Raw genomic sequence first — 23,672 nt, forward strand, 5'->3', positions numbered from 1 at the left:
ATATTGCACTTTTATATTATGGATAAAAATATAATATTGACTTATTGGTAAATTAATAATTTCTTTTCTACTAAATTCGAAAAATCGTTTCTATTTTCCGTTTAATATTGTCTTTTTTTAGTAAATTGAAAATTTGTACTATTTATAAAAGAATGATTTTTATAATAATTGTAATATTGCACTTTTATTGATGGATAAAAATATAATATTGACTTATTGGTAAGTTAAAGCTTATAATTACTACGTCTCTAATATTCGGATAAAGTCAAATCCTGACGAAGATAAGTTTAAAGTCCACTCGAGTCCATCAAATAGATTGATCCATCAACGCACTATTCAACCTGCGACTAAAGTAAATCGAGCTGATCGAAAATTCAGACCTGCTCGAAAAGAGTCTAGCTCGTTTGATGTAATAAAGAGTTGGAGGTCCAGCTACGCCACAATTTTATCAGTACGCATGCCGAAAAAAAAATTAAATGGTCGCTGGCGAGAATGGACATATAGATACATGTGTACTTACAGTTCTGCGTGATAGAGACAGGTGATATTGTAATAAAATAGTGATTATGTATTCGTAGAATATAAAAAAAAAAATAAAAGAGAAAATATGACCTCCCAGATTAAGTTTATACACATTCAGAAATCTATTTTCTCTGAATTTTAGAATACCACAAATAATAAATTCTATCGATATTTAATTATTTATCATTTTTAAATTAAAACCCAAAATAATAATAATGTGTTCAAATGAAAAAAAAAAAAAAGAGTAAATTTCTTATCAATATATAGATACCTGCAACATATACTCAGGAAATTAAGTGATTATTTTATTTACAAAAATTCACAAATTTAGTAAATTATATATAAAATCAACATATAAATAAATTTGATATTGTATCGTTTAATTATTATATCAATGGTATTTTAAAAAATAAATTAATGTTAAGCATAACAGATAAAATTTCACTGTTTACTTGTGATTATGATCAATAATTAAAATATATCTTATATGATGATCTTTCTGATAGTCTTTAATAATAATTATGATATATTATACCATCATAATTAATTAATAATTAATAATCTTTTAAAAAAATAAAAAATAATAATTAATTATCTGTAGAAAAGCTGAAATCTAAAAATTTAAATAATTTGTATTATTAACAAACGTTGCACTTTTAACGGAAATAAAGAATACTCGAAGAGAAAAAGAAAATAAATTGGGCCGTTGTAATTTAAAATTGTAGGCAAAGAAAAGGACGGCTGTGATTCCATCGTGGCAAGATCTGGACCGCTTAAAGCAATCAAACATGCTCGAGCTTTAAGCCATAGGGTTTGAATCTTTAGTCCGCCCCTTTATGTTTGAATAGCTCTCTGGACCGTTTCAATTTCTCTCTCTCTCTCTCTCTTTCTCTGTACTTTCTCAGTGCATTTTGCAGATCTCTCTCTAACTCTTCTAGGATCTGCAAATGCTCGCCGTATCAATTCTACTTCCGATTGCATTTCTCTTTCTAGAGCTCAATCCAGTAAGTGCTTTTTCTGTTTCATAGTCTGAAATTTGTCTTCTTGATTTTGAATTTTTTTAAAATCATTTTCCTCTAAAATTTGTGTTATCGAGTCCCGTTTCGGGAGTTTTTGAATTTGTCGAAATTGAATGATCCAAATAATCGGTGAAGTGGATTATTTTAGCATACTTTGAAATTTGTGACTTTGATCATAGTCTAGGGTTTGAATTTAATAAATTTTCTTCATAATTTTTGTGTGGATTCAAACTATTGAATATTGTCTTCTTTAATTTTGGATAATCCTATTGTAACTGAATTAAGCCCTGATTTCAAATTTTTTACCGTTAAATAACCCTGGTATAATTCATGGGTGGAAAATGTTTTCTTGCATTATTTTGTTGTATTATATTAGCATGGAAGTTGACTGATTTAATTCTAAACTATTGAGAGTTCATTCCTATTTGTGACAAAAATAATGCTTCCTGGTTGTGCAAGTTACTTAAAAGAAAATCGAAAATTTGCTCATACTGATGTGATGGTGAAAAGCACTGAGCTTAAGTCACACTTGGATGTTATCTCTGGGAATGTTACTTTCTATTCTTTCTCCATCACGCTGAGTTTCTCTTTATGTGATGTACTCTATGTTAATTTGAGATTGTTTGTTCATGTATTAGGTTGTTATTTTGTCTGGCAAGAGGAAAGTTCAAACTGCTTATTAGGGAGATTTCTAATGACTTGGAGGACATATTCTGGAAAGAATTGCTGTAAAGTGGGAATTGGGATATGATGCTTTATTTGTCTATCAAAGAACAATGGAAAGTGACAAGTCAATTTCTGCTCCCTCAGATGGGCACAATGAGCGCGTTCAGAGAATTCAGCCTCTGCATGGGTAATTTTGAATTGTATCCAGATAGCTTTTTGTATGCCATCTCATGCATTTCAGTGTACTTGCCTCTTTGGAACATCTTAAGTTTTTTAAGCATGGAGCATGCTGTTTGTTCTCTGCCATGTTCTTGCTGTGCTAGTGGAGTTAAAATGCATTCTTGCAGCTTTGCTTCTTTACAATTGTTTCCATAGCTTTCTTTTTATAACTATAACTACAAGATGTATTCTGTTCTTCTCTTTGAGAAGGCAAGTTTTGACTTTTTATTTCCTGTAATTTGATACTAAGGATTTTAAGAAGTCTTTATTTTATGTTGCTTTACTTATCCTGCTGCTATGATTAGTGTTTCCTTTGATTGAGACAGTGACGCTGTCATCACTACTTTATTTGGATATCATACTTAATTATTTGTATTTCCTTTTCCAGGCGTACCAGTGGCCCAGCAAGGCGTTCCACAAAGGGGCAATGGACTGCTGAAGAGGTACTTTTAGCAACTCTTCTGTATGTGGCTCATTGGCTCTTGTGTGCTTTAAATTAGATAGTTTTTTAAGATGCAAGTTCAAAACATTAATTATATGTGATGAAAATATTTAGTCAGTAATTTGTTTGACATGTTTTTGGAAAACTTCATACTTCTCTTCATCCTAATTGACATCTCAAATCCAAAAATCTTGTTTAGGATTATATTTTAAGATTTAGGTAAGAATCATATAGTTTTTACTAAGATCTGTTTTATCTTTATCCGTGAAACTGATACTCCATCAATATATTGATTTATATTTATATCTAGTCATATATAAGCATCCATGTTTGTTTGTTATTTATGTATTAGTGAATGGGTTGAATACATGTTCAGGATGAGATTTTGCGCAAGGCTGTTCAGCGTTTCAAAGGGAAAAACTGGAAAAAGATTGGTATGTTTGTGAACTTGTATGTTTATGTCCAGGCATCATGCAAAAACGAGGATTGCTTCTTTATCTTTTCTCATTTCATTATTTTTTCTTTTAACAAGTTATTTAAACTCTTGGCTTTCTTTGCAATTAGTGAGTTTTTTATGGGCAATGAACTTTCATTTGTATAGCTTTATAGATAATCCATAGTTTTTTAATGATATTACTAAACTTTAGTTGGTTATAGCTGATATGACCTCCAAATAAGAAGTTGATGATGGCTAATGACTGTGCCATGTTTTAGTTTGGTATTAGGTAGGCCTAAGCAGAATATTGTGATCAGAAATTGGTTTTCCAGTTTGATTTAACTCATTAAAAAGAATTGAATTGAAATATTATACCTTTATATGCGTCTTGCTGTTTTTAGAGATGGAAGTATGCTGCTCCTAACTAACATCCCTTATCTATATCCCCACTCGAACTTGGGCTGCGCCTCTCTACGCTCCCTAAGCCCCCTTGACTTCTCGACCCTTTTTTAAGAGCTCTCTCCTCTTTTTAGTTGTTCCAGTTGCAAAATCATGCAGAAACTTAAATTGTTTATATTGAAGGAAGCTGTCAGTTTGTGATGACTAACTACCTAACAAACCATAAATGAAAATCCCTATTACCTCCTCTTTGCCCTTTCTCTCATTTTCTACTTCTCATCTCTAATATCTTCTCTTCCCATTCCCAGTCTCCCACAGTCCCCAGTCCACAGCCACACTCCCACTCACAATTCACATCCTTTCCTCACCTCTATATGTATGATGACTCATATGATTTCTGCACAGCAACACTGTATTTTGACTCTTAATGTTGTATTTGAACTATGGTCTATCATCTATGGCATATCTTATATTATTTGAGCTAGTTTCCTTTTGCTACTCTTGTTGCACTACTTCTTATTCCCCAATATTCTTGTGATACATTACATTCAGTCACCTAATCATAATATTTCTGTCTGTAGCTGAGTGTTTCAAGGACCGGACGGATGTACAATGCCTACATAGGTGGCAGAAAGTCTTAAATCCAGAGCTTGTTAAAGGTCCATGGTCAAAGGAGGTACCATTCATATAGTTGTTTCTTATCCATGAAAATCCTACCCTGCTTCATCTTTTGCTGACTTTCAAATTGACTTGGATTACGTGGACTTTTCATGATAACTAATATGTGTTTGTTCCTTTAAACAGGAGGATGAAATAATAATAGAGCTGGTGAACAAATATGGGCCAAAAAAGTGGTCTACAATTGCACAGCATTTACCTGGGCGAATTGGAAAGCAATGCAGGGAACGGTATGTTCCCTAAATTTGATCCTTTATTCCCATTAGTTTGAAGGGATTGTCAGAAGGTGTATTTTTATTCTTCTTGGAACCTGTTGCAGTTATTTAAATGATATTGATCCATTATTTCATGTTATGCCATATTTGTTTCAAATTTTCTTTTCGTCATTTGTTAGATACTGGATTGTTGCATATGCACTGACATGCACATGATATTTCAGGTGGCATAATCATCTTAATCCTTCAATAAACAAAGAGGCATGGACCCAGCAAGAGGAGTTGGCCTTGATTCGTGCTCATCAGATTTATGGAAACAGATGGGCAGAACTGACAAAGTTCTTGCCTGGAAGGTTTGTCTATTTATTATTCGAAGAAGGGGTGCCAATTCATTTTATATTAAGCTAGATGTGTTCTAAAAATTGGTTCTTATTTGCTTAAATTTCAAATTCTTGCAACTTATCTTCTCAATTTTCATATGCTTTCATTTTTTTATGCATGTGATTTTCATATGCTTTGTAATCCATCTAATTTACATCAATCAGCACTATGTGTGACCATCATGCTTGTTTGGTCTACAGGACAGACAATGCTATAAAAAATCACTGGAACAGTTCTGTGAAAAAGAAATTGGACTCTTACTTGGCATCTGGTTTATTAGAACAGTTCCAAGGTGTTCCTCTTGTTGTACACCAAAATCAGCCTATGCAATCATCATCTTCAAGGGTGCAAAGCTGTGGAGATGATACTGGTCCAAAATGTGGAACAGAAACAGAGGAAGTATCAGAATGCAGTCAAGAGTCAGTTGTTGCTGGCTGCTCTCAGACTGCAAGTGGCTTAGGTAATGCAGTTTTACATACAAGGGAAGAATTTCAGCTTACTGAAGAGGCCTGTTTAGGTAAGGAAGGAAGCTCTAGTCCAGCATCTTGTTCAGAACAATACTTCACGTCAGTAGGAGATGTCACTTTTTCCATCCCAGAAATACCTTGTGAAGTGGGTTGCCCTTCCAGCTTTCTCCAGCAAAACTTCTCACAGAACCCCTTAACTTGTGCAAGCAGTGATTACCAATTTAATTTACAGGAGTTGCCTAACATGTCTTCTCTGGAACTAGGGCAGGATTCATCAGGGTTATCAACTCATTGTATAGCTGCTAATGAAAGTCATGAACTGGTTAATGTTTCATTTCAAACTTCCATGGGAAATATCACTGCAAGTTCTGCTAAACCAGATCACATCTTGATATCAGATGATGAATGTTGTCGATTCTTATTTTCAGACGCAATGAATGATGGTATTTTCTCCTCTGGAAATTTTACAAAGGGCCCAAACTCAGTTGCTTGTATAGATTCCATAAGTGGTCAATCATCAAACTACCAGATATCTGAAACTGATAGAACTACACAATCATTTAGTCCTTCAAAATCTGGTGTATTGACCACTTCATGCAGTCAACCATTTCCATCTGGTCCTTCACTGCTTTCATCTGATGATAGTAACCCAGTATGTGGAAAGGAGTCAAATCAGTTAACTAATCACTCTTTTGCAGCCCCCGAACAGGAGTTAATTAGATGTGAGCATGATGATGACTTTATATATACCAATGGCATTGATAGCTCTCCATGTGGTGATCGTACAGATAGCACATGCCTGCAAGAGCAACATTATCTGAAGGAACCTTCTAAATTAGTGCCTGTTAATACTTTTGCTTCAGGTTATGTTACCATGCAGTCATGTCCTGTGGATGAAATGCCAAACGTTCAAACAGAACAGCAGGATGCAGGAGCTCTATGTTATGAACCTCCTCGTTTCCCAAGCTTGGATGTTCCTTTTCTGAGCTGTGATCTTATACAATCTGGTAGTGATATGCAGCAAGAGTACAGCCCTCTTGGTATCCGCCAACTAATGATGTCATCCATGAATTGCATCACTCCGTTTAGATTATGGGATTCACCATCTCGAGATGATAGTCCTGATGCTGTGCTGAAGAGTGCTGCTAGGACATTCACCGGTACGCCGTCCATTTTGAAGAAACGAAATCGTGACTTGTTGTCACCTTTGTCTGATAGAAGAGTTGACAAAAAACTTGAGATTGACATGACATCCAGTTTGACCAAGGAGTTTTCAAGGTTGGATGTTATGTTTGATGAGAGTGAAACACACAGAGCATCTTTGCTGTCTCCATCTGATCAGAAAAGGAACAGTGGATCCACCTATGAAGATAAAGAAAATTTGGATCCTGCTCTTGAGGGTAGACAGGAAAATGGGAGAGATTGCTGTGCATTTGTGGACAAGAAAGTTTCGGAGAAAGATTGTGATAAAAGTGATTCCCAAGACAACAAAAAACATGGTACTTCTGATGCCGATGCTAAGAATAAGGTTCATGCTGATGTGAGTACCAAAATGTGTCTTTTTTCCCCCTTATCCATGTCTTCAATTTCCTTTGGATGCGATTGGGGGTTCGTGGAGATACTATCCATAACTCCAACTCTATTTGTTAAATCTAGGTTATGCAATTTTAATTTTCCGATAGCATGACTCTTGCTTTATTCGAGTTGCATGGATTCACATTCTAATTTTTTTCCTCCTAGTATCTGTGATGATTTATGTCCTAATAATATATCATGCATCTTTCTCTCTTCTTTCTTATTGCAGGTGGAACAGCCTTCTGGAATGCTTGTTGAAGACAGCATGAACGATCTACTATTATTTTCTCCTGACCAAGTTGGTTTTAAAGGAGACAAAGCATTTGCCCCAAGTTCTCGAACTCCAAAGAATTTATACCGCAAAATACTTGGAACTTTATCAGAAAAATGTATTGCTTTGGAATCTTCACCTGGAAATTCATGTATAGTTGTTAGATCCCCAACCTTTTGCAAGAAGAACCATGATCTTTTACCTGCATCCACATCAGCACCTTTAGAAAATACAATTGATAATACTGAGAACGATGCTGGTACTGAAAATCTTAGCATGTAAGTTGTACTTCTATTTTTTTTTTTTTTTCCAAAATCTCTCTCACTACTCATTACTTCAGTGGTCTTTCTTGTTTATGCATCCTTGTGATTTGTTTTCTTATGAATTGCCTGTTCAACGTTTTTAGATTTGGTGGAACTCCTTTTAAAAGGAGTATTGAATCTCCTTCAGCATGGAAATCTCCTTGGTTCATTAATTCATTTCTGCCTGGCCCAAGAGTTGACACAGACATATCTATTGAGGTATGAAGCTCTGGTATCTAACTTTTCACCGTTGTTTAATAGATTTTTTTGAAGATTTTTAAACCCCTTGGACCTTGTTTTCAGGATATTGGGTATTTTATGAGTCCTGGGGACAGAAGCTATGATGCTATCGCATTGATGAAGCAGTTAAGCGAGCACACTGCCTCTGCTTATGCTGATGCTTTGGAAGTTTTGGGAAATGAAACTCCTGAAGCACTATTGGAAAAAAGGTGCTCCAATGAGAATCAAGAGAACAATGATGTACTAAATAATCAGCTTGAGAATCACTCTCGTTTGGCTTCAAATATTTCGGTATGACTTTGTTGTGCAGAATTTCTGACTCAACTTTCTTTTTTATCGACATTTTTTTATCAAGGCCTCCATTGTACTTATATCTCATATAAGCTCAACCTCGTAGGAGAACGAACCATTAGATTAAAGTGTAAATATGAATGTATGAGTTACATGCAAATATTTAATCTAATAATAGTGAAACTCGATGAGCTCTTACTCTCTATAGCCTCACCATTTTGTAAACATTATTAAGAATTGAACTAAAAAGATTATTTGGAATGCGTGCAGACAGAATGCCGTACCCTTGACTTCAGTGAATGTGAGGCGCCTGGAAAGGGAACAGAAAAGGGGAGAGCTTCAACTGCCATGACCTTCTCAAGTCCCTCTTCCTATCTGTTGAAGGGTTGCAGGTAGCAATTTGTTCTAGTTAAATGAGTTCAGCTGTCATAATTTGTAGCTTATATAAATATATATAAATATGTATGTATACTTTTTGCCTTTTTCAATTTTTTTACCCCTATTTTTCATTCTGTGTGGAACACAAATCCATTAATTGATGGAACACTGTCTCTGTCTGTTGTTGGTGTATGATTTTTTTCCCTCCTATTTCTGTTGGACATAATGTTCTTAATCATTAATTTGTTGTATTTGAATTCTGTATCGACATGCCTGTAAGTGAAATGCCTAAGCATCTTCCAAGTAATTGTCAAAATCTCCTTTGAACTAAAACATCTATGATCTTTCAAGTCGATCAAACTAAATTTTTGTTTATTGGAAATGATAATTTAATTATTTTATTTTTAGTGGAAATAAATTAACCTCTAATTTATGTTTTCTATTAATAAAATGATAACTTTTATTAAAATGTAGTACTACTGTATTAAAATTATAACAATTTAATTCATCTTTTCTTTAATAATTTAATGCCTGTAGCATTTGAAATTTGTAGTAATTTAATTTAAAAAGCATTTATAGTTAATTTATAATAAATAATAATAGAAAGAGTTTTATTAATAAAAATTTCCAAAGATTAAATCTTTTTTTATTTATAGTTAGTTTGTAATAATAAAATAGAAGACTTATGAATAAAAATTTCGAAGATTAACTCGTCTCCTAAATTGTAAAGTATTCCAAAAAAATATTACTTTTTATATCTTAAAGCCTAGTAGATCGATAGAATGAGTAAAAAGAAAACGAGCTAATATTTTCCAATTCAATATGCATTTTGAAGCAAAAAATCATTCAAGAAAATATGATATAAGAGGAAACATCTCAGCATCACCGTCCCCTCCAGCTACTGCTAAACATTGAGGCTTGCTACTGAAGGTAAACAGCAGAATCTAAAGCTTATAAGAGCATCATCCACACTCTTTTATCTTTCAAAACTAGTCGAGTAGCAAATCATCAGAATGGTAATTTCGCCATCAAAAAGTCAAAAACCAGGAGCTGTCTTCATAAAAACCAATAATAATAGCACAAATTAAGGCTAAATTCATTACTAAATTGTTAGTTACTAATATTTCATAGACTCACTTGGCACGCTCACCACCAATCCAATTAAAAATGCATGCTAACAATACACATCTGGATGGCATTTTTTTTTTCAAAAGAGCTATCTTTTCAGTCACAAACCTTCAAGTGTACAGCATTCCGAATAAATTAATTATCCTACATGGCAGAATATGGGGAAAATTGCATTCCAAAGCTAACCATGTTGCTCTAATTCCAAAAAGAATATGCAGGAAAATGATAATCTTAAAGCAAAATCGTTGCCGCAGGGATCAAATTCTAGTAAGTTCAATGCCTCACTCCAGCTTTATCCGATCCATATCATTTATCACCCCTTCAAGCTGTACAAAGCAGCAGGGTAAAAAGAAGGGAAACAACACAAATTATCATCTATTCCTCATATTTTCCAATTGAAATAAAGTAGAAGAGTCAATTGAAAAAGAAAATGAATACCTTGACAATTTGACGCAAAAAGTAATCACCATACCGCTTCAGTGGTTTTGATTCAATTACGTGAATCATGTCCTGAAAAAAAAATTAAATAAATAAATTTATATACAAATAAGTTGGTGAACTAAATAAGGTAATAATAAATCTTGCAAGAATATAAACTATCAAACACAAAGTTCCTTCAAAAAACTTTGTAGAAAGTAATCTAACTTGAGGAAAAGTAAGAACAGTATAATCTTTAACTTTCAGAGAAAGGATGGAGGGAGAGAACTTAAACTATGCATAAATGTTTGTCACTATATGAATTGCCAAATAAAAGCTAATACTGATAACCTATCATACATCATCAATGTAGAAATCAACATCAGCATTAGAGATTATCTTTCCCTCGGAATCAACAGCGTGAGTCTTGTGTTTATATGTCATCAAGATAGTCCTGTAACACAAAGCAGCATGTTAAAATATCATACAATAGACAAATTATTGAGGAGAAAAAGTAAAAGTTCTCACCTTAGTGTGGGTTCATCCACTTCCATGTAATTAGCAAGCTTTGCAAGGGATATGGTTGAATACACCTTTAAAAAGGTCCGAACACCTGATAACAACTGTTGCTGCTTCACTTCATAAAGAAATAGCTTCAACTGCAATCTGTATGCATCCTGTGAAAAATAAATAGCATTAGTAAATCATATACTCATGCGTGCACACAAGGATGAAAAGAGAGAATTGGAAAATATCATATGGTTGTGCCAGAGTGAGTTAGTTAAGCCAGCATCTTAAAAGAGGAAATCAGGAAATGTTAAAAGAATGGAGGAATTTCATTCCCTTGACAAGCACAGCAGTGAAAACAGTCTAGCAAATGCAATACTATACTTCCTGAATGAAGCTGAAAGATCATTAGCTAGAAAGTGACATGCATAACACATGATGACATAAAGAAGTCTTGTTAACTACCAACTTTTCTATGAAAGTGGTGTGCATAGTGCACCAATACCTTTGCTTTGACTCAGGAAAAAAATATAAATTATAAAAAAACCTTCAAACTTTTCAATTACAACTGATAGGGACAATGATACTTTTCTTCCCCTTTCACACAGGTTCTTTGCATAAACTATACTTAAATTCTCTTTTCTTGTGAATTTGAATACATGGAGACACCATAACCAAAGTCTTCCAATAACAAAAGCAGCTGTTAGTAGATCAATTGAAACTCAAACATTGCTTCATTGCAATATCAAATTTAACTCAGGTTAAGTTGGGTGTCAAAAGGGGTGAAGGGTACAAAGGTAGCACTTAAATTCAACAGTTCTTAAGCATGTACACACAGATGGTGGTGCATACCTGGTTGTAATTTATAAGAGGCTCCTCAAAACTTGGAGCTGAGGGCGTAATGAACTTAGGGCATGCATATGAGAAAAGTTCATCATAAATAGCAAATGCCTCATCATCATATCTTTGCATCCTAATCATCTTTTCACCATACTTTTCCCGCAATTGAGAATTCACTGTTTCCTCAACAAGCTTTACTTGGGGGCAAAGCGAAAGACAAATTGCCAGCAAGGCATACATCTGTTCATTCTTCTTAAGTATCTGCTCATATTGTGGAGATTTCTGATGATACTGCTTGGTCTTGTAAATGTACAACAGAATTTTATTGAACTCGCGAATAGCATCCACATACCTGAAAAATTAAGAAGGTTTGACAGGAGCATTAGACTGGGTGAAAGATCATATACTGAGATCCATGCATTAATCCATATCCACATTTAAAGCAAAAGAAACACTCAAAGAAAAAAATGAGCATAACATAAAGATTGGCCCTCCTGAGAGAAAAAGGTGACGGTGGTAGGGGTGAAATGGGATTTTTAGTCGGAGAGAATAGGCTTCAAAATTATTGTCAATGGATGGGATTTTTAGTCAGAAAGAATAGGCTTTAATATTGTTGTCAACCATAAATGGTCAACCACAATTGAACCTGACACCTTAATTATACCATCAATAAAAATTCATGAGTCAATGACTTCGCTAGAGAATTCAAATGACCAAATTATTTGCATGATGAAGCAAACTCTAAGATGATATAGATGCACTTAAATAACACATTGAATAGTTATTAAAAGGTTAAACAGTTATTAAAAGGAAAAGGATAAAAGGAAATATCTTCCACTAAACAAATCATAGTAAGTAACTACCTGCGCAACATAAGATTGGCAAATCCATAATGATATATGGTAGTTATGTGGCTTCCAATAACACTGGTGTAAACACCTTGTTGACTAATGTCAATGGGAAGTAAGCACTTCAGGCCAGTATGATAGTCACCCAAAAGGCAATGAACTCGCAGCAAACCAACCATGCTGAAATACCCTAGCACCTTCAAGACATTACTCCCACCATTATAATCATAACCATCTGTGGCAGTAAACTGTTCAAGTCCTTGCTTTTCGTGCTCCAAAATCTGAATGATCATCGACTTCTCTACAAGTGCTTGCAAGAAGTTGAGCACTCCATATACATTCCAAGCCTGTCATAAACCAATTCTGTATTGCTATTACCTAACTTTAATACATGAAACAATGATATGATACACAAAAAGAGAGAAAGTAGGTGCGAACACAGGCATACCATGTATGCCATAGTGTGTGTGGTTGTTTATCATACTACAACAACCCTCACTAAAGATAAGGATTCAGTTTATTTTCCTTCCCAAAGAACATATTCAATCAAATCAACAACATACTTAAACTTATAAGAAAACATCTACTAAAAAGATACCTGATCATGTTGTCTTAAAAGCGCAATTTCTTGCTCAGTCTTGTTCTTCATCTTAGCTCTATACTGACAAAAGCTCTGAAACTGGTAAACAAATTCATCCACCATATCCCACAGCCACTGGTTCGGTAACTGCATATTGACTACGCCGTGCAACACTACCTGTTCCCAGTAACAGACACATAAATATTACTCATACGAGAGTGAGACACATGGAAAACATACAAAGAGATAAAAAAAAAAAAAAGGATAATACCTGGAAAAGGCTGCAATAGTTATCCCAGCTATCGATCCTCTGCTTAAGAGTAGGCGAGAGGCGAGCGTATAAGTGGCGGAACCACATCTCGCGGTAGAGGAGGCAGAAAACGTGATCATTGTCGACGTAGTGCGCGACGGCGTCAACAGAAGGCCATGGAGTTTCCTTGAAGAGACGCTCCGATAAGGTCTGGAACGAGGTCTCATACATCTGGTGGATCTCGTACACATTCTTCTCCCTAATGTGGCGGTAAAGATGCACGACGAAGGATTTCACCGAATCTGGGACGAAATTGGGGTCGTAGCCTAGGTCTTGACGTTGAGGACCCCCCTGGTCATCGTAATTGACGGCAGTGGCGTCGTCGTAGTCGTAGCCGGTTGCCATGGTAGAACAGAGGAGCAAAGGGCAGATGGGAAGTGTGAGTTGAGCGAGACGAGTGTGCGAAGAGAGGTTAGGGTTTAGTGAAGGACACAGCAAATCTGTTGGATTTTTCGAGGTTTGGGCTTCAACATATAAAGGTTGCTGGGATAACATGGCCCGTTAAGTTTTTTTTTTTCTTACAATTTCCTACTGAAATTTAAATGTGAGAAGGGTTTGAATTTTTTTTTAATTCCGATGGAGGGATAGAGTCCTAAGACAGCATTCAAGGTCAGACAATCTCAATTCTATATGCATCTAGCAAATGACACACCGCTGTCGGAGGAGAAACTATCAACTTAAAATTAAGTCATTTCCAAATGTCAAATTGGCTAAACCATTTGCCATTGAATTTGATTCTCTATAAATATGGTGTACCTGCACTCTCCATTCCGACTCATCATTCTTTTGCAATTTGCCAAAAGATTCTTAACTTTGCAAGTACCTACCGTTTTTTTCTGCAATAGAGAAACTACCACCTTAGAATCATATTGAATCACCACATGCTTCCACCCCTTACGTCAAGCAAGTTTAAGGGCATAGACAACACCCCACAATTCTGCCAATATTACTCCAAAAGCCCACCAACTAAGTGCCACATGTATTCTATGCAACTCCTATATAAAATGCCTATCTCGGATTGCCCTTAGAAGCACCATCAGTATTGATAACCACCCAATTCTCTAATGGAGATTGCCATGAAATAAATTGTAAAGAATGAGAACATTTATTAATTACCTCCAATTGATTCCTCAAAACTTTATCAATTTGAATAGTATGTGATACCAAAAACTCCTTATTAATAAAGGCAAAATTTCATTACTACGAAAAATTTTACCGTTTTTATACCGCCAAATCCACCAGCTTGCAATCGAAAAAAGCAACCTATGTAACCCTCTGCATTTGTTGTGTATCCACCTGTACATTAGCCTCTAACCAATCTCCAATTTCAGAAGCGGCAAAGAAGTTATCAATCACTGTATTTGCACTAAGTTCCTACCAAAGTTTCTTCATCATAGAGCAATCCCTTAAAACATGAATCACTATTTCAACTTGGTATTTATATGCAGGCATTAGCAGTAGTAAAATACATCTTCTTTCTTTCTTCGTTATACATCAACTTCCCATGGGCTACTTTTCATAAAAATAACTGAATGCATTGGGTAGTAGGTAGGCTCCAAATTCTCTTCCACGGACTACTAGCTTGATTGCCATCTAATCCCAACAAAATTTCATATCCCGTTTTGACAAAATACGAACCTGATTTAGATAATTGCCAGTTGAAACCATTTTCATTTTCAATATTATCAACTAGACATAAAGGCTATTCATCTCAACAATATATATAGATAAGAAATGACGAAGTTTATCCAGCTTCCATCCAGATCCTTCCTCCCAAAAGCTCCAAACCGTTGCCTGCAAATTTGTCGAATCAACATCAGCAATGGCAAGCTCCAAAAGCGAACCAAAAGATGTCCACTCATCAAGCCAAAAAGACGTATCTCTTCCATCTTTGACATCTTTAACCAAACCCAGCTTTACCACCCCTGCCCCTTTACAAACACTGGTCCAAACACCTGAAGACCTAGCCTTTGATTGCAGGTTCCATTGTGCAGTACCCCCTATATATTTCTGAATGATACATTGAGCCTAAAAGGATTCAGATTCGCTATGTAACCTCCAAAACATCTTACCAACAAGGGCATTATTTATCAATTTTATATCTCTAATCCCCAGCCCCCTATACTCTTTAGGTTTAATAATTCTCTCCCACACAATTAAATGGACTCTCCTCTCATCCGAAGCTCCATGCCAAATAAAATTTCTGCAGATTTGCTACATCTCTTGGCATAAAAAAACCAGTGATATCGATGTCTGCATCGAATAAATATGGATTGTACTCAATCCTAACTGAACAAGAGTTATCCTTTCCGTAATCAATAATGTCTTTGCCTTCCATCCCTCAAGTCTCTGTTTCATATTGTGAAGCAAATAGCCATAAGTTGATTGATTAATTCTTGCATGTATTGAAGGAACTCCCAAGTGTCGGCTTAAATCAGTCACCAAACGCATCTCAGATTGATTTGCCAAACTTGCTGCACCTTCTCTATCAACATTCGGTGATACATACACACAAGATTTCAAAACATTCACCTTTTGACTAAATACCCTACAAAACATGTCTGAGATTGTCAGTACCACCTTATGTTGGTCTTGCGACTCTTCACAAAATAACACCATATCATCAACAAACATAAGGTGTTAAATGTGAGGACCTTAGCTTAAAAGCGGAATAGGCTAAGTTGTTCAATGCATATTACAAAGAGATATGGTGATAACGAATCATCCTATCTAATTCCCCTAGTTGGAAAAAATTCCTCCAAAACTTCTCCATCAACAAAACAGACATAAAAGCAGTACTAATACACTTCATAATATTCTCCACCCATCTACTAGAAAGTCTAGCCGTTACTAAAACCCACTTAATAAAAACCCAATTAAATCGATCGTAAGCCTTTTCATGATCGATCTTGTGACAATATTCACTGGTGTGGGCTTAGAGGATGTTACAGCTAGAAAGACACTCAATGCTCCATAGGAGCATCCTCCAGGTTCCTCACCTGCTCATCATATTTCCCATACGTTTCAACCAAAGTCTTTGCTACAAAAAAGATAGCATCATCCTCACTTTTTTGTCTAGGATCCAAGTCATTCTTTTCAATATACATTCCATGAGTAGGAGGATGCAAGATATTAAAATTCAATGGTACTAGTATCCCATTCGCACTTTCTATCCTCACCGAATCCATATTCTCATCCATCCTTGACACAATCCATCTGTTACCCATTGGATTCTCTTGGCTACCACTTACCACAGTGTGGTCCATTTCTGCAGTAGCATGTTTAGAATGACCAGCTAAATTCTTTTTTGTCAGATACTGGGCCTAGGTCATCGAAATAGGCACTTGTGTCTTAGCAATCTCCACTTCCTTCCCCTTTCTGCTCATGTTATTTGGCCTACTTTTGATTTCATCCAAACTTCTTTATTGGTAGTAATTGAGTCTTTAAACACAATATTATTATTCTTGTTGAACCTAAATGTTCTAATCCTTGTTTTGATGATTAATAAACAATTGGTGTGCTACTAATTATCTTCAAAGGGTTTGTGATGAGCTTGTAGGTCCCTTACTAACAAGAATGAAATTGCTTCAATCTCAAAAGAGAAAAATGCCTATTTTGGAAGCATACCACAAGAAAGGGATAAGAAAGTATTTTGGTTTATGCTTTGTTAAATTTTATTCATTGTGAATTTCAATTAATTAATTGTGATGGCTCAAGGTTTCTTTCATTTCTAAAAAGTTCTTTTAGATATGGCCAAACTTTAAGTAATTGACTTTCAGGGACTAAAATGAAATTTTTCAAAAGAAGTGATTTTGAAATTATTCTTTATCAAAATAATAGATTCAAAAATATAGGTTGCAAAAATTCAAACGGTTTGAAAAATGGATTTTTATAGCCTAAGTTATGATTTTTCAAAGAATTTAATGAAATATTTTTTTGCCCCCTAAAGCCAACTTTCGGCTTCCGAAAGTCAGGGATAGAGACGAAAGTCCAACATGTTCGGCCGCCGAACATTGACTTTCGGCCGCCGAAAGTGTGTTTTCAGCCTGCCCCCTAAAGTGCATCCTTCGGCCTCCGAAAGTGAGGAACAGAGACGAAAGTCCTGTATGTTCGGCCGTCGAACATTGGCTTTCGGCCGCCGAAGGTGGTTTGCTCCCTAAGCAAAATGTTTGGCTTCCGAAAGTGAAGGGCAGAGGCAAAAGTCACCTATGTTCGGCCGCCGAACATTACCTTCGGCCGCCGAAAGTGTGCTTTTAAGTCTGCCTCCGAAGCCTAATGTTCGGCTTCCGAAAGAGAGGGACAGAGACGAAAGTCCCACAAGTTCGGCCGCCGAACTATGACTTTAGGCCGCCGAAAGTCCTTTTTTAAAGAGTGATGTTCTTCACCTCAATTGGTTCGGCCGCCGAACTTTAGCTTAGGCCGCCGAACCTGAATTTTTCTGAGAAAGATATAACGGTTATTTCTGAACATAAACGACTCTATTTGTATTTAATGCACCCCCAACGGCCATATTTATGACTGAACTATAAATACAATGAGTTTTTGATATGAAAAGGTTACAACAACTATCTAAGCAAATATTTATTGAGATTACAGCATTTTTCATTCTCTCTCTCTCAAAACCTTGAACCAAAGCATTGATTTCTTGAAAGTTTGTTTTGAGTTGTAATTGGTTGGGTTTTCAGAGTGAGTAAAGGTTGTTGAGAGATTCTGTTGTTGTGAGTGTGGCATTGAGCAAAGAATTGCTCTTGAGTGAAAAAGAGATTTGTAAAGAGCAAAGGCTTGCTCTAAGATTGTAAGGGTTTTAATTTTCACCCAAAGAAGATTTGATAGTGGAGTTGAACTCTCAAGGTGGACCTTGAGGAGAGGACGTAGACTTGAGATAGCTGAACCTCTATAAATTCTTGTGTTGATTATCTTCTTCCTTATTGCCTTCTAATTTGTTCTTTTGCCTTAAATTTTTTATAAACCCAATTCACCCCCCCTCTTGGGTTGCTTCAAGGGACAACAAGTGGTATCAGAGCTAAGTCTCCCTATCTTGAAGATATAATTATCTTGGAGTAAAGATCAAATGGCAGCCCTTAATTCTCAAGAAGGTCAATCGGTTGTGAGACCACCTTTCTTTGATGGAAATGACTTTCTATATTGGAAAAATAGAATGTATTATTTCCTCAAATTGGAAGGAGTTGATTTGTGGGATATTGTAGAAAATGGTCCTTTCTTTCCCACAAGAGTGATAGATGGAAATCAAGAGCAAAAACCTAAGAGTGAATGGAGTGAACTAGAGAAGAGAAGGGTAGCCCTAAATGACAAAGCCATTCACATCTTATTTTGTGCTCTTAGTAGAAGTGAGTACAACAAAGTGTGCATGAAGTCTACCGCAAAGGAAATTTGGGATGCTTTGGTTGTCACTCATGAAGGAACTAATCAAGTCAAAGAAAACAAGATGGAATCCCTCATTTACCAATATAAGTTGTTCAAAATGAAATCCGATGAAACTATTAGCCAAATGTATGATAGGTTCATTGAGATCATTGGAGGGATGAAATCTCTTGGGAAGACATTCACAAATGAAGAGTTGGTGAAGAAAATCCTTAGATGTCTACCTAAAGAATGGCTACCAAAGGTAACTTTTTTAAAGGATGCCAAAGACTTGAGCAAAGTGCAATTGGATGAACTCTTGGGGAATCTCATTGACTATGAGATGACTCTAAAGAGAGAACAAGTGGAGGAACCTAGCAAGATGAAAAAGAACATTGCTCTAAGGGTAGCCTTCGAAGATACTAGTGAGGAAGAAGAAGAGATAAGTGAGGAAGAATTGGCCTTGGTAACTAGGAGAATAAGGAAGTTGCTTCTCCAAAATAAAAAGTTCATCCCAAGGAAGAATTTTAGAAAGGAAAAGGGTGAATCAAGCAAAAAGGAAGTAGTCATTTGCTATGAGTGCAATAAGCCGGGTCACTACAAAGTGGATTGTCCCAAGTTGAAGAAGCCTATCAAAAAGTTCAAGAAGAAGGCCTTCAAAGCAACATGGGATGAGTCGAGTGATACCGAAGAGGAGGAGGTTGGTGATAAAATTGCTAACATATGCTTCATGGCTCTAGGGGAAAACTCCGATGAGGTAACTATACTTGATGACTCTACTTTATGTGATGATGTTGTTGAGTTTTCATATGATGAACTTGTAGGTGCTTTAAAATTGATGAATGATGAGCTTGAAAAGAGTCATAAGAAAAACAAGTTTTTGAAATGTGAGTTAGCTAGCTTGAAAAAGGAAAGTGAGAACTCACCTAAGGAACCTTTACCCTTAAATGATCCTTTACAAAAATCCTTAGATGAGCTCTCATTAGAAAATAAAAAGTTGAAAAATGAAGTCCTTGAGTTGAAAAATTTTCTTTCAAAATTTTTAAAAGGCAAGGACAAACTTGATGAAATTTTAGACTCTCAAAGGTCTCCTAGCATCAAGTATGGCCTTGGCTATGATAAATCAACTCAAGCAAACTTTTCTAAAACCGTTTTTGTTAAAGCTACTAACTCACATGAACCTAAGGTTTCTAGCTCAAATGGAAATGTGTCTAAAGCCTCTACTAGTAATATGTCTATGAGAAATGCACATGTACACCAATCCACTAGTTACAACACTCATATAAGACACACACTGTAATACCCGGCTAGACTCCGGTATCAGAATTCCTACCGTCCGGTAGAATCTCGGATGTCGGAAGCCTCTAGTAGGGTAAAACCATGTTTTTATAAAATGTTTTAATGTGTTTTATGTTTTAAGCATGAAAGAAAATGAGTTTTTGCATGAAAATAGCATTGGAGGAAAACTCAGGTTCGGCCGCCGAACCTCAAGTTCGGCCGCCGAACATGCATGCGTTGCGGGTGCGCTTTAGGCCCCCGAAAGCATAAGTGAGGGAAGTCCAGGTTCGGCCGCCGAACCTCAAGTTCGGCCGTCGAACATGGCATGCATGCGGAGGCACATTCGGCCCCCGAACGTGGTCTGGCCAGCCACTATAAAAGGGTCCCTTAGCCGAAAACGGGCGAGCTTTTTTCCCATTTTCGGCCAAGGTGAGTCTCCGTCGCCCCTCACCCATCTTTGGCGTCTTTCCTCTAGATCTTTCAAGATTTTCATTGGTTTTAACTTTGTTTAGAAGATTTGAGCTTTTGAGCAAAGTTTTGGAGCTTAGAGGTTCAAGAACCCAATCTCTCCCAACTTCGAGTTTAGGTCGTCTCTCTCTCGATCTTCAAGAGGTAAGAGCCGATCTTAAGCTCATTGCATGTTTTAAGTAAGTTTTAAGTAGATCTATGGGATAGAATGCATGTTTAGGTTATGGTTATGTTTTTGGAGTTTATGGGTATAAATGTATGTTCATGAACAATGTGAGTTTCTTGATGTGTTGTAGATGGGGTTTATGTTGGTTTGAGGCCCCTAGGAACATGTATGCTTGTGTTTGTGTGTTGTAGAATAGGTTTGATGCATGTTGTAAAGGTTTGGAGGTGAAATGTGCATAGGGAGCCAAGTTTCTGCCCTTTGGCAGAAACCAGGTTCGGCAGCCGAAGGACTTTCGGCCGCCGAACATGGCTGGGGAGGCAGCCTTTCGGCTGGCGAAGCTTGCCCCCGAAGGGAGACTTTCGTCTCTGTCTGGCAGTTTCGACCGCCAAAAGTACCGCCGAACATGCATGAGTTTCGTCTCTGTCTGGGAGTTTCGGCCGCCGAAGGTGCCGCCGAACCTGCCTGACTTTCGGCTCTGGAGGGACTTTCGGCCGCCGAACCTGCCGCCGAAAGTGCCCTGTCCAGGCCTCCTTTGCATGATTTTGTATGGTTGTTTCATGATGTTTTAGGGGGGTTTTTGAGGAGTAGTTTATAGTTATGTTCAGGTGTGTTTGGTCCCTCATTTGAGTCCACCTGTGTAGGTTCGGACCCGAGGAACCGAGGACCCCAGCAGTGAGTTCAGCTGCTTCGGTGTTGTCAGAGTCAGCCAGAGGTGAGTGGAACTAAACTTAATCTTTTAAATTAAATGTTTTATCATGTTTCATGCATCATGATTATGCAATAGGATGATTGCATTAGTTTCACGAATATGCCGCATTGCATCGATTGTTGTTGATGTGGGTGAATGTTGGATGACCCAATTAGTCCATGACAGGAAGACCAGGACCCCATTCTACGGCCTGGCACAGAGTAAGGAAAGACCAGGATCCCATTCTACAGCCTGGCACGGTAATGGGACTCGAAGACCAGGAGCCCAGAGGAGGCCCTGGGATAATGGTAAGTAATGTATGTATGACAGGAAGACCAGGACCCCATGCTACGGCCTGGCACAGAGTTAGCTTGGACTAATTGATGACAAGTTCACCCAACCCTTATGTGAATTGTCTGTGTTATGATGCATTTCATTGGAGCATAGTATTAATATGTTTTATAGTTCTACTCACTGGGCTTTTAGCTCACCCCTCTCCCTTTACCCCCAGGCTTGCAGGTACAGTATAGTGCGGGAGTCCGGATAGAGTAAAGAAGTCATGCTTATGTAATAGCTAGCAATGGACATGATCAAATCGTAATGTAATGTCTCAATCAGTATAGATATGTAATGAGATGATGTTTATGGATGTTAGAGTGTGCTTGACCATAGACTGTTGTTATCCCTTGTTAATTACATGATCTTAGAGATTTTTTTTATGATGTTTTTGTAAACCAACTCAGCATATGATATGTCACCTGTAACGACCCAAAAATCGGACCGCTACCGGCGCTAGGATCCAGATCGGCTTAAGGCCGCCGGGACCCGTAACAAGCCTGACATGTAACCTGTAAACCTGTTTAATCCCATACATGATCAACAACCATACATAAAAATTTAAAAATTTTCTTTCATACATTCTATCATATGCCAAACTCAACCTGTGCATGCACTGAACTTATACATAATCATAAACCTAACCCCTCTGTGGGATCTCATTAATGCCCCCAATGGGCGATATACATGTGCTGAGTTGGCTAAACATAGACATCAATAACATTAAGATCATCATTCAAAAGGGATTACATCATACTATGGTCAAGCACACTTCTAATCTCAATATCATTACATTACATATCTATACATCATTATACAATTTGTCATGTCCACATTCTAACTATCACATACATATGACTTCATTACTCTTCTTGACTTCTCTGTCTAACCCGTAACTGCAAACCTGGGGAATTTGGGAGAGGGGTGAGCTACTAGAGCCCAGTGAGCAGAATCATAAAGCATTTAAAACACATGCTATCATGGAATGCATCACATCACAACTAATCATATCAAGGATGAACTTGTCACCATTTAGCCCTCTACATAATCCAATCATGCCAGGGGCGTAGTGCAGGCCACACCTAGTCTTTCTCTTATACATAACATAACATAACATACATATTCCATGGTGCCGGGGGCGTAGTCCAGGCCACTTCCGGTCTTTCTCTTACATAGTGCCAGGGGCGTAGTGCAGGCCACATCTGGACTTCCATATCATATCATCATGTCATAACATATGAGGGCTAATGGATCATTCAACATTCATCCACATCAACAACATTTTATGCAATGCAACATATTCGTGATTTCTAATGCAAGCAACCTAAGATATCACATGGCATCCGTGATGCATGAACATGCTCAAAACTGATTTATTTATTTAAAAGCATAAGAGTAATTCCACTCACCTCTGGCTAGCTCTGACACTGACTGAAGCAGCTGACTCACTGCTGAGGTCCTCGGTTCCTCGGGTCCAAACCTACACAGGTGGACTCAAATGAGGGACCAACATACTATAACATGACTCTGAAAACATCCCCCAAAAACCCCCTAAAACACCTCAAAACATCCATGCAAAACATGCAAAGAAAGGCTGGACAGGGCACTTTCGGCGGCAGATTCGGCGGCCGAAAGTCCCTCCAGAGCCGAAAGTCAGGCAGGTTCGGCGGCACCTTCGGCGGCCGAAACTCCGAGACAGAGACGAAACTCATGCATGTTCGGCGGCACTTTCGGCGGCCGAAACTCCCAGACAGAGACGAAAGTCTCCTTTCGGGGGCAAGCTTCGGCAGCCGAAGGCTGCCTCCACAAGGGGGTTCGACGGCCGAAAGTCCCTTCGGCTGCCGAACCTGGTTTCTCCCAAAGGGCAGAAACTTGGTTCAAACATGCACAAACGCCTCCAAACTCAAACCATCATGCATTTAGCTCAACCAAAACATGCATACAAGCTCCTAGGGGTCTCAAACTACCTTAAACCCCAACTACAACACATCAAACACACATTACAAGCCACATTGTTCATGAACATAACATTAACTCAAAAACCTAACTGTGAGCTAAACATGCATTCTACCCCATAGATCTAGCATAAAACTTACTTTAAACATGAAATGAGCTTAAGATCGGCTCTTACCTCTTGAAGATCGAGAGAGAGACGTCCTAAACTCGAAGGTGGGAGATTTTGAGTTCTTGAACCTCAAAGCTCCAAAACTTGCTTTAAACTCGAAAATCTTCAAAACAAAGCAA

General features: G+C 37.2%; 2 protein-coding genes across 2 annotated transcripts; one reads left to right on the forward strand and one right to left on the reverse strand.

Annotated features, from left to right (window-relative positions):
• The first annotated feature begins 1,360 nt into the window (after positions 1–1,360).
• LOC110619425 (transcription factor MYB3R-1) lies at positions 1,361–8,758 on the forward strand. The gene is made up of 12 exons (XM_021762864.2): positions 1,361–1,526; positions 2,180–2,394; positions 2,815–2,869; positions 3,245–3,302; positions 4,285–4,379; positions 4,508–4,611; positions 4,821–4,949; positions 5,178–6,984; positions 7,249–7,568; positions 7,697–7,811; positions 7,896–8,123; positions 8,394–8,758. Exons 2-12 carry the CDS (start codon positions 2,318–2,320, stop codon positions 8,517–8,519), a joined length of 3,114 nt encoding a protein of 1,037 aa, XP_021618556.1. The 5' UTR covers positions 1,361–1,526; positions 2,180–2,317; the 3' UTR covers positions 8,520–8,758.
• Positions 8,759–9,560: 802 nt separating this feature from the next.
• Positions 9,561–13,589, reverse strand: LOC110619457 (eukaryotic translation initiation factor 3 subunit L). The gene is made up of 8 exons (XM_021762915.2): positions 13,093–13,589; positions 12,840–12,998; positions 12,257–12,588; positions 11,406–11,745; positions 10,575–10,723; positions 10,407–10,500; positions 10,068–10,139; positions 9,561–9,955 (listed from the first exon to the last, which is right to left on the reverse strand). Exons 1-8 carry the CDS (start codon positions 13,474–13,476, stop codon positions 9,911–9,913), a joined length of 1,575 nt encoding a protein of 524 aa, XP_021618607.1. The 5' UTR covers positions 13,477–13,589; the 3' UTR covers positions 9,561–9,910.
• Between the last annotated feature and the right edge of the window lie 10,083 nt (positions 13,590–23,672).

This window comes from Manihot esculenta, chromosome 16, assembly GCF_001659605.2.
Source record: "Manihot esculenta cultivar AM560-2 chromosome 16, M.esculenta_v8, whole genome shotgun sequence".
NCBI classification, from domain to species: Eukaryota; Viridiplantae; Streptophyta; class Magnoliopsida; order Malpighiales; family Euphorbiaceae; genus Manihot; species Manihot esculenta.

Bases quoted from the DNA above. Each gene is read 5' to 3' on its own strand.
- LOC110619425 (XM_021762864.2), top strand. From the start codon at position 2,318: ATGGAAAGTGACAAGTCAATTTCTGCTCCCTCAGATGGGCACAATGAG. The intron at 4,380-4,507 runs GTACCATTCATA...TCCTTTAAACAG, and splicing joins AAGGTCCATGGTCAAAGGAG to GAGGATGAAATAATAATAGA. The intron at 4,612-4,820 runs GTATGTTCCCTA...ATGATATTTCAG, and splicing joins GGAAAGCAATGCAGGGAACG to GTGGCATAATCATCTTAATC.
- LOC110619457 (XM_021762915.2), bottom strand. From the start codon at position 13,476: ATGGCAACCGGCTACGACTACGACGACGCCACTGCCGTCAATTACGAT. The intron at 12,999-13,092 runs GTATTATCCTTT...TACTGGGAACAG, and splicing joins ACTATTGCAGCCTTTTCCAG to GTAGTGTTGCACGGCGTAGT. The intron at 12,589-12,839 runs GTATCTTTTTAG...GGTTTATGACAG, and splicing joins TTTTAAGACAACATGATCAG to GCTTGGAATGTATATGGAGT.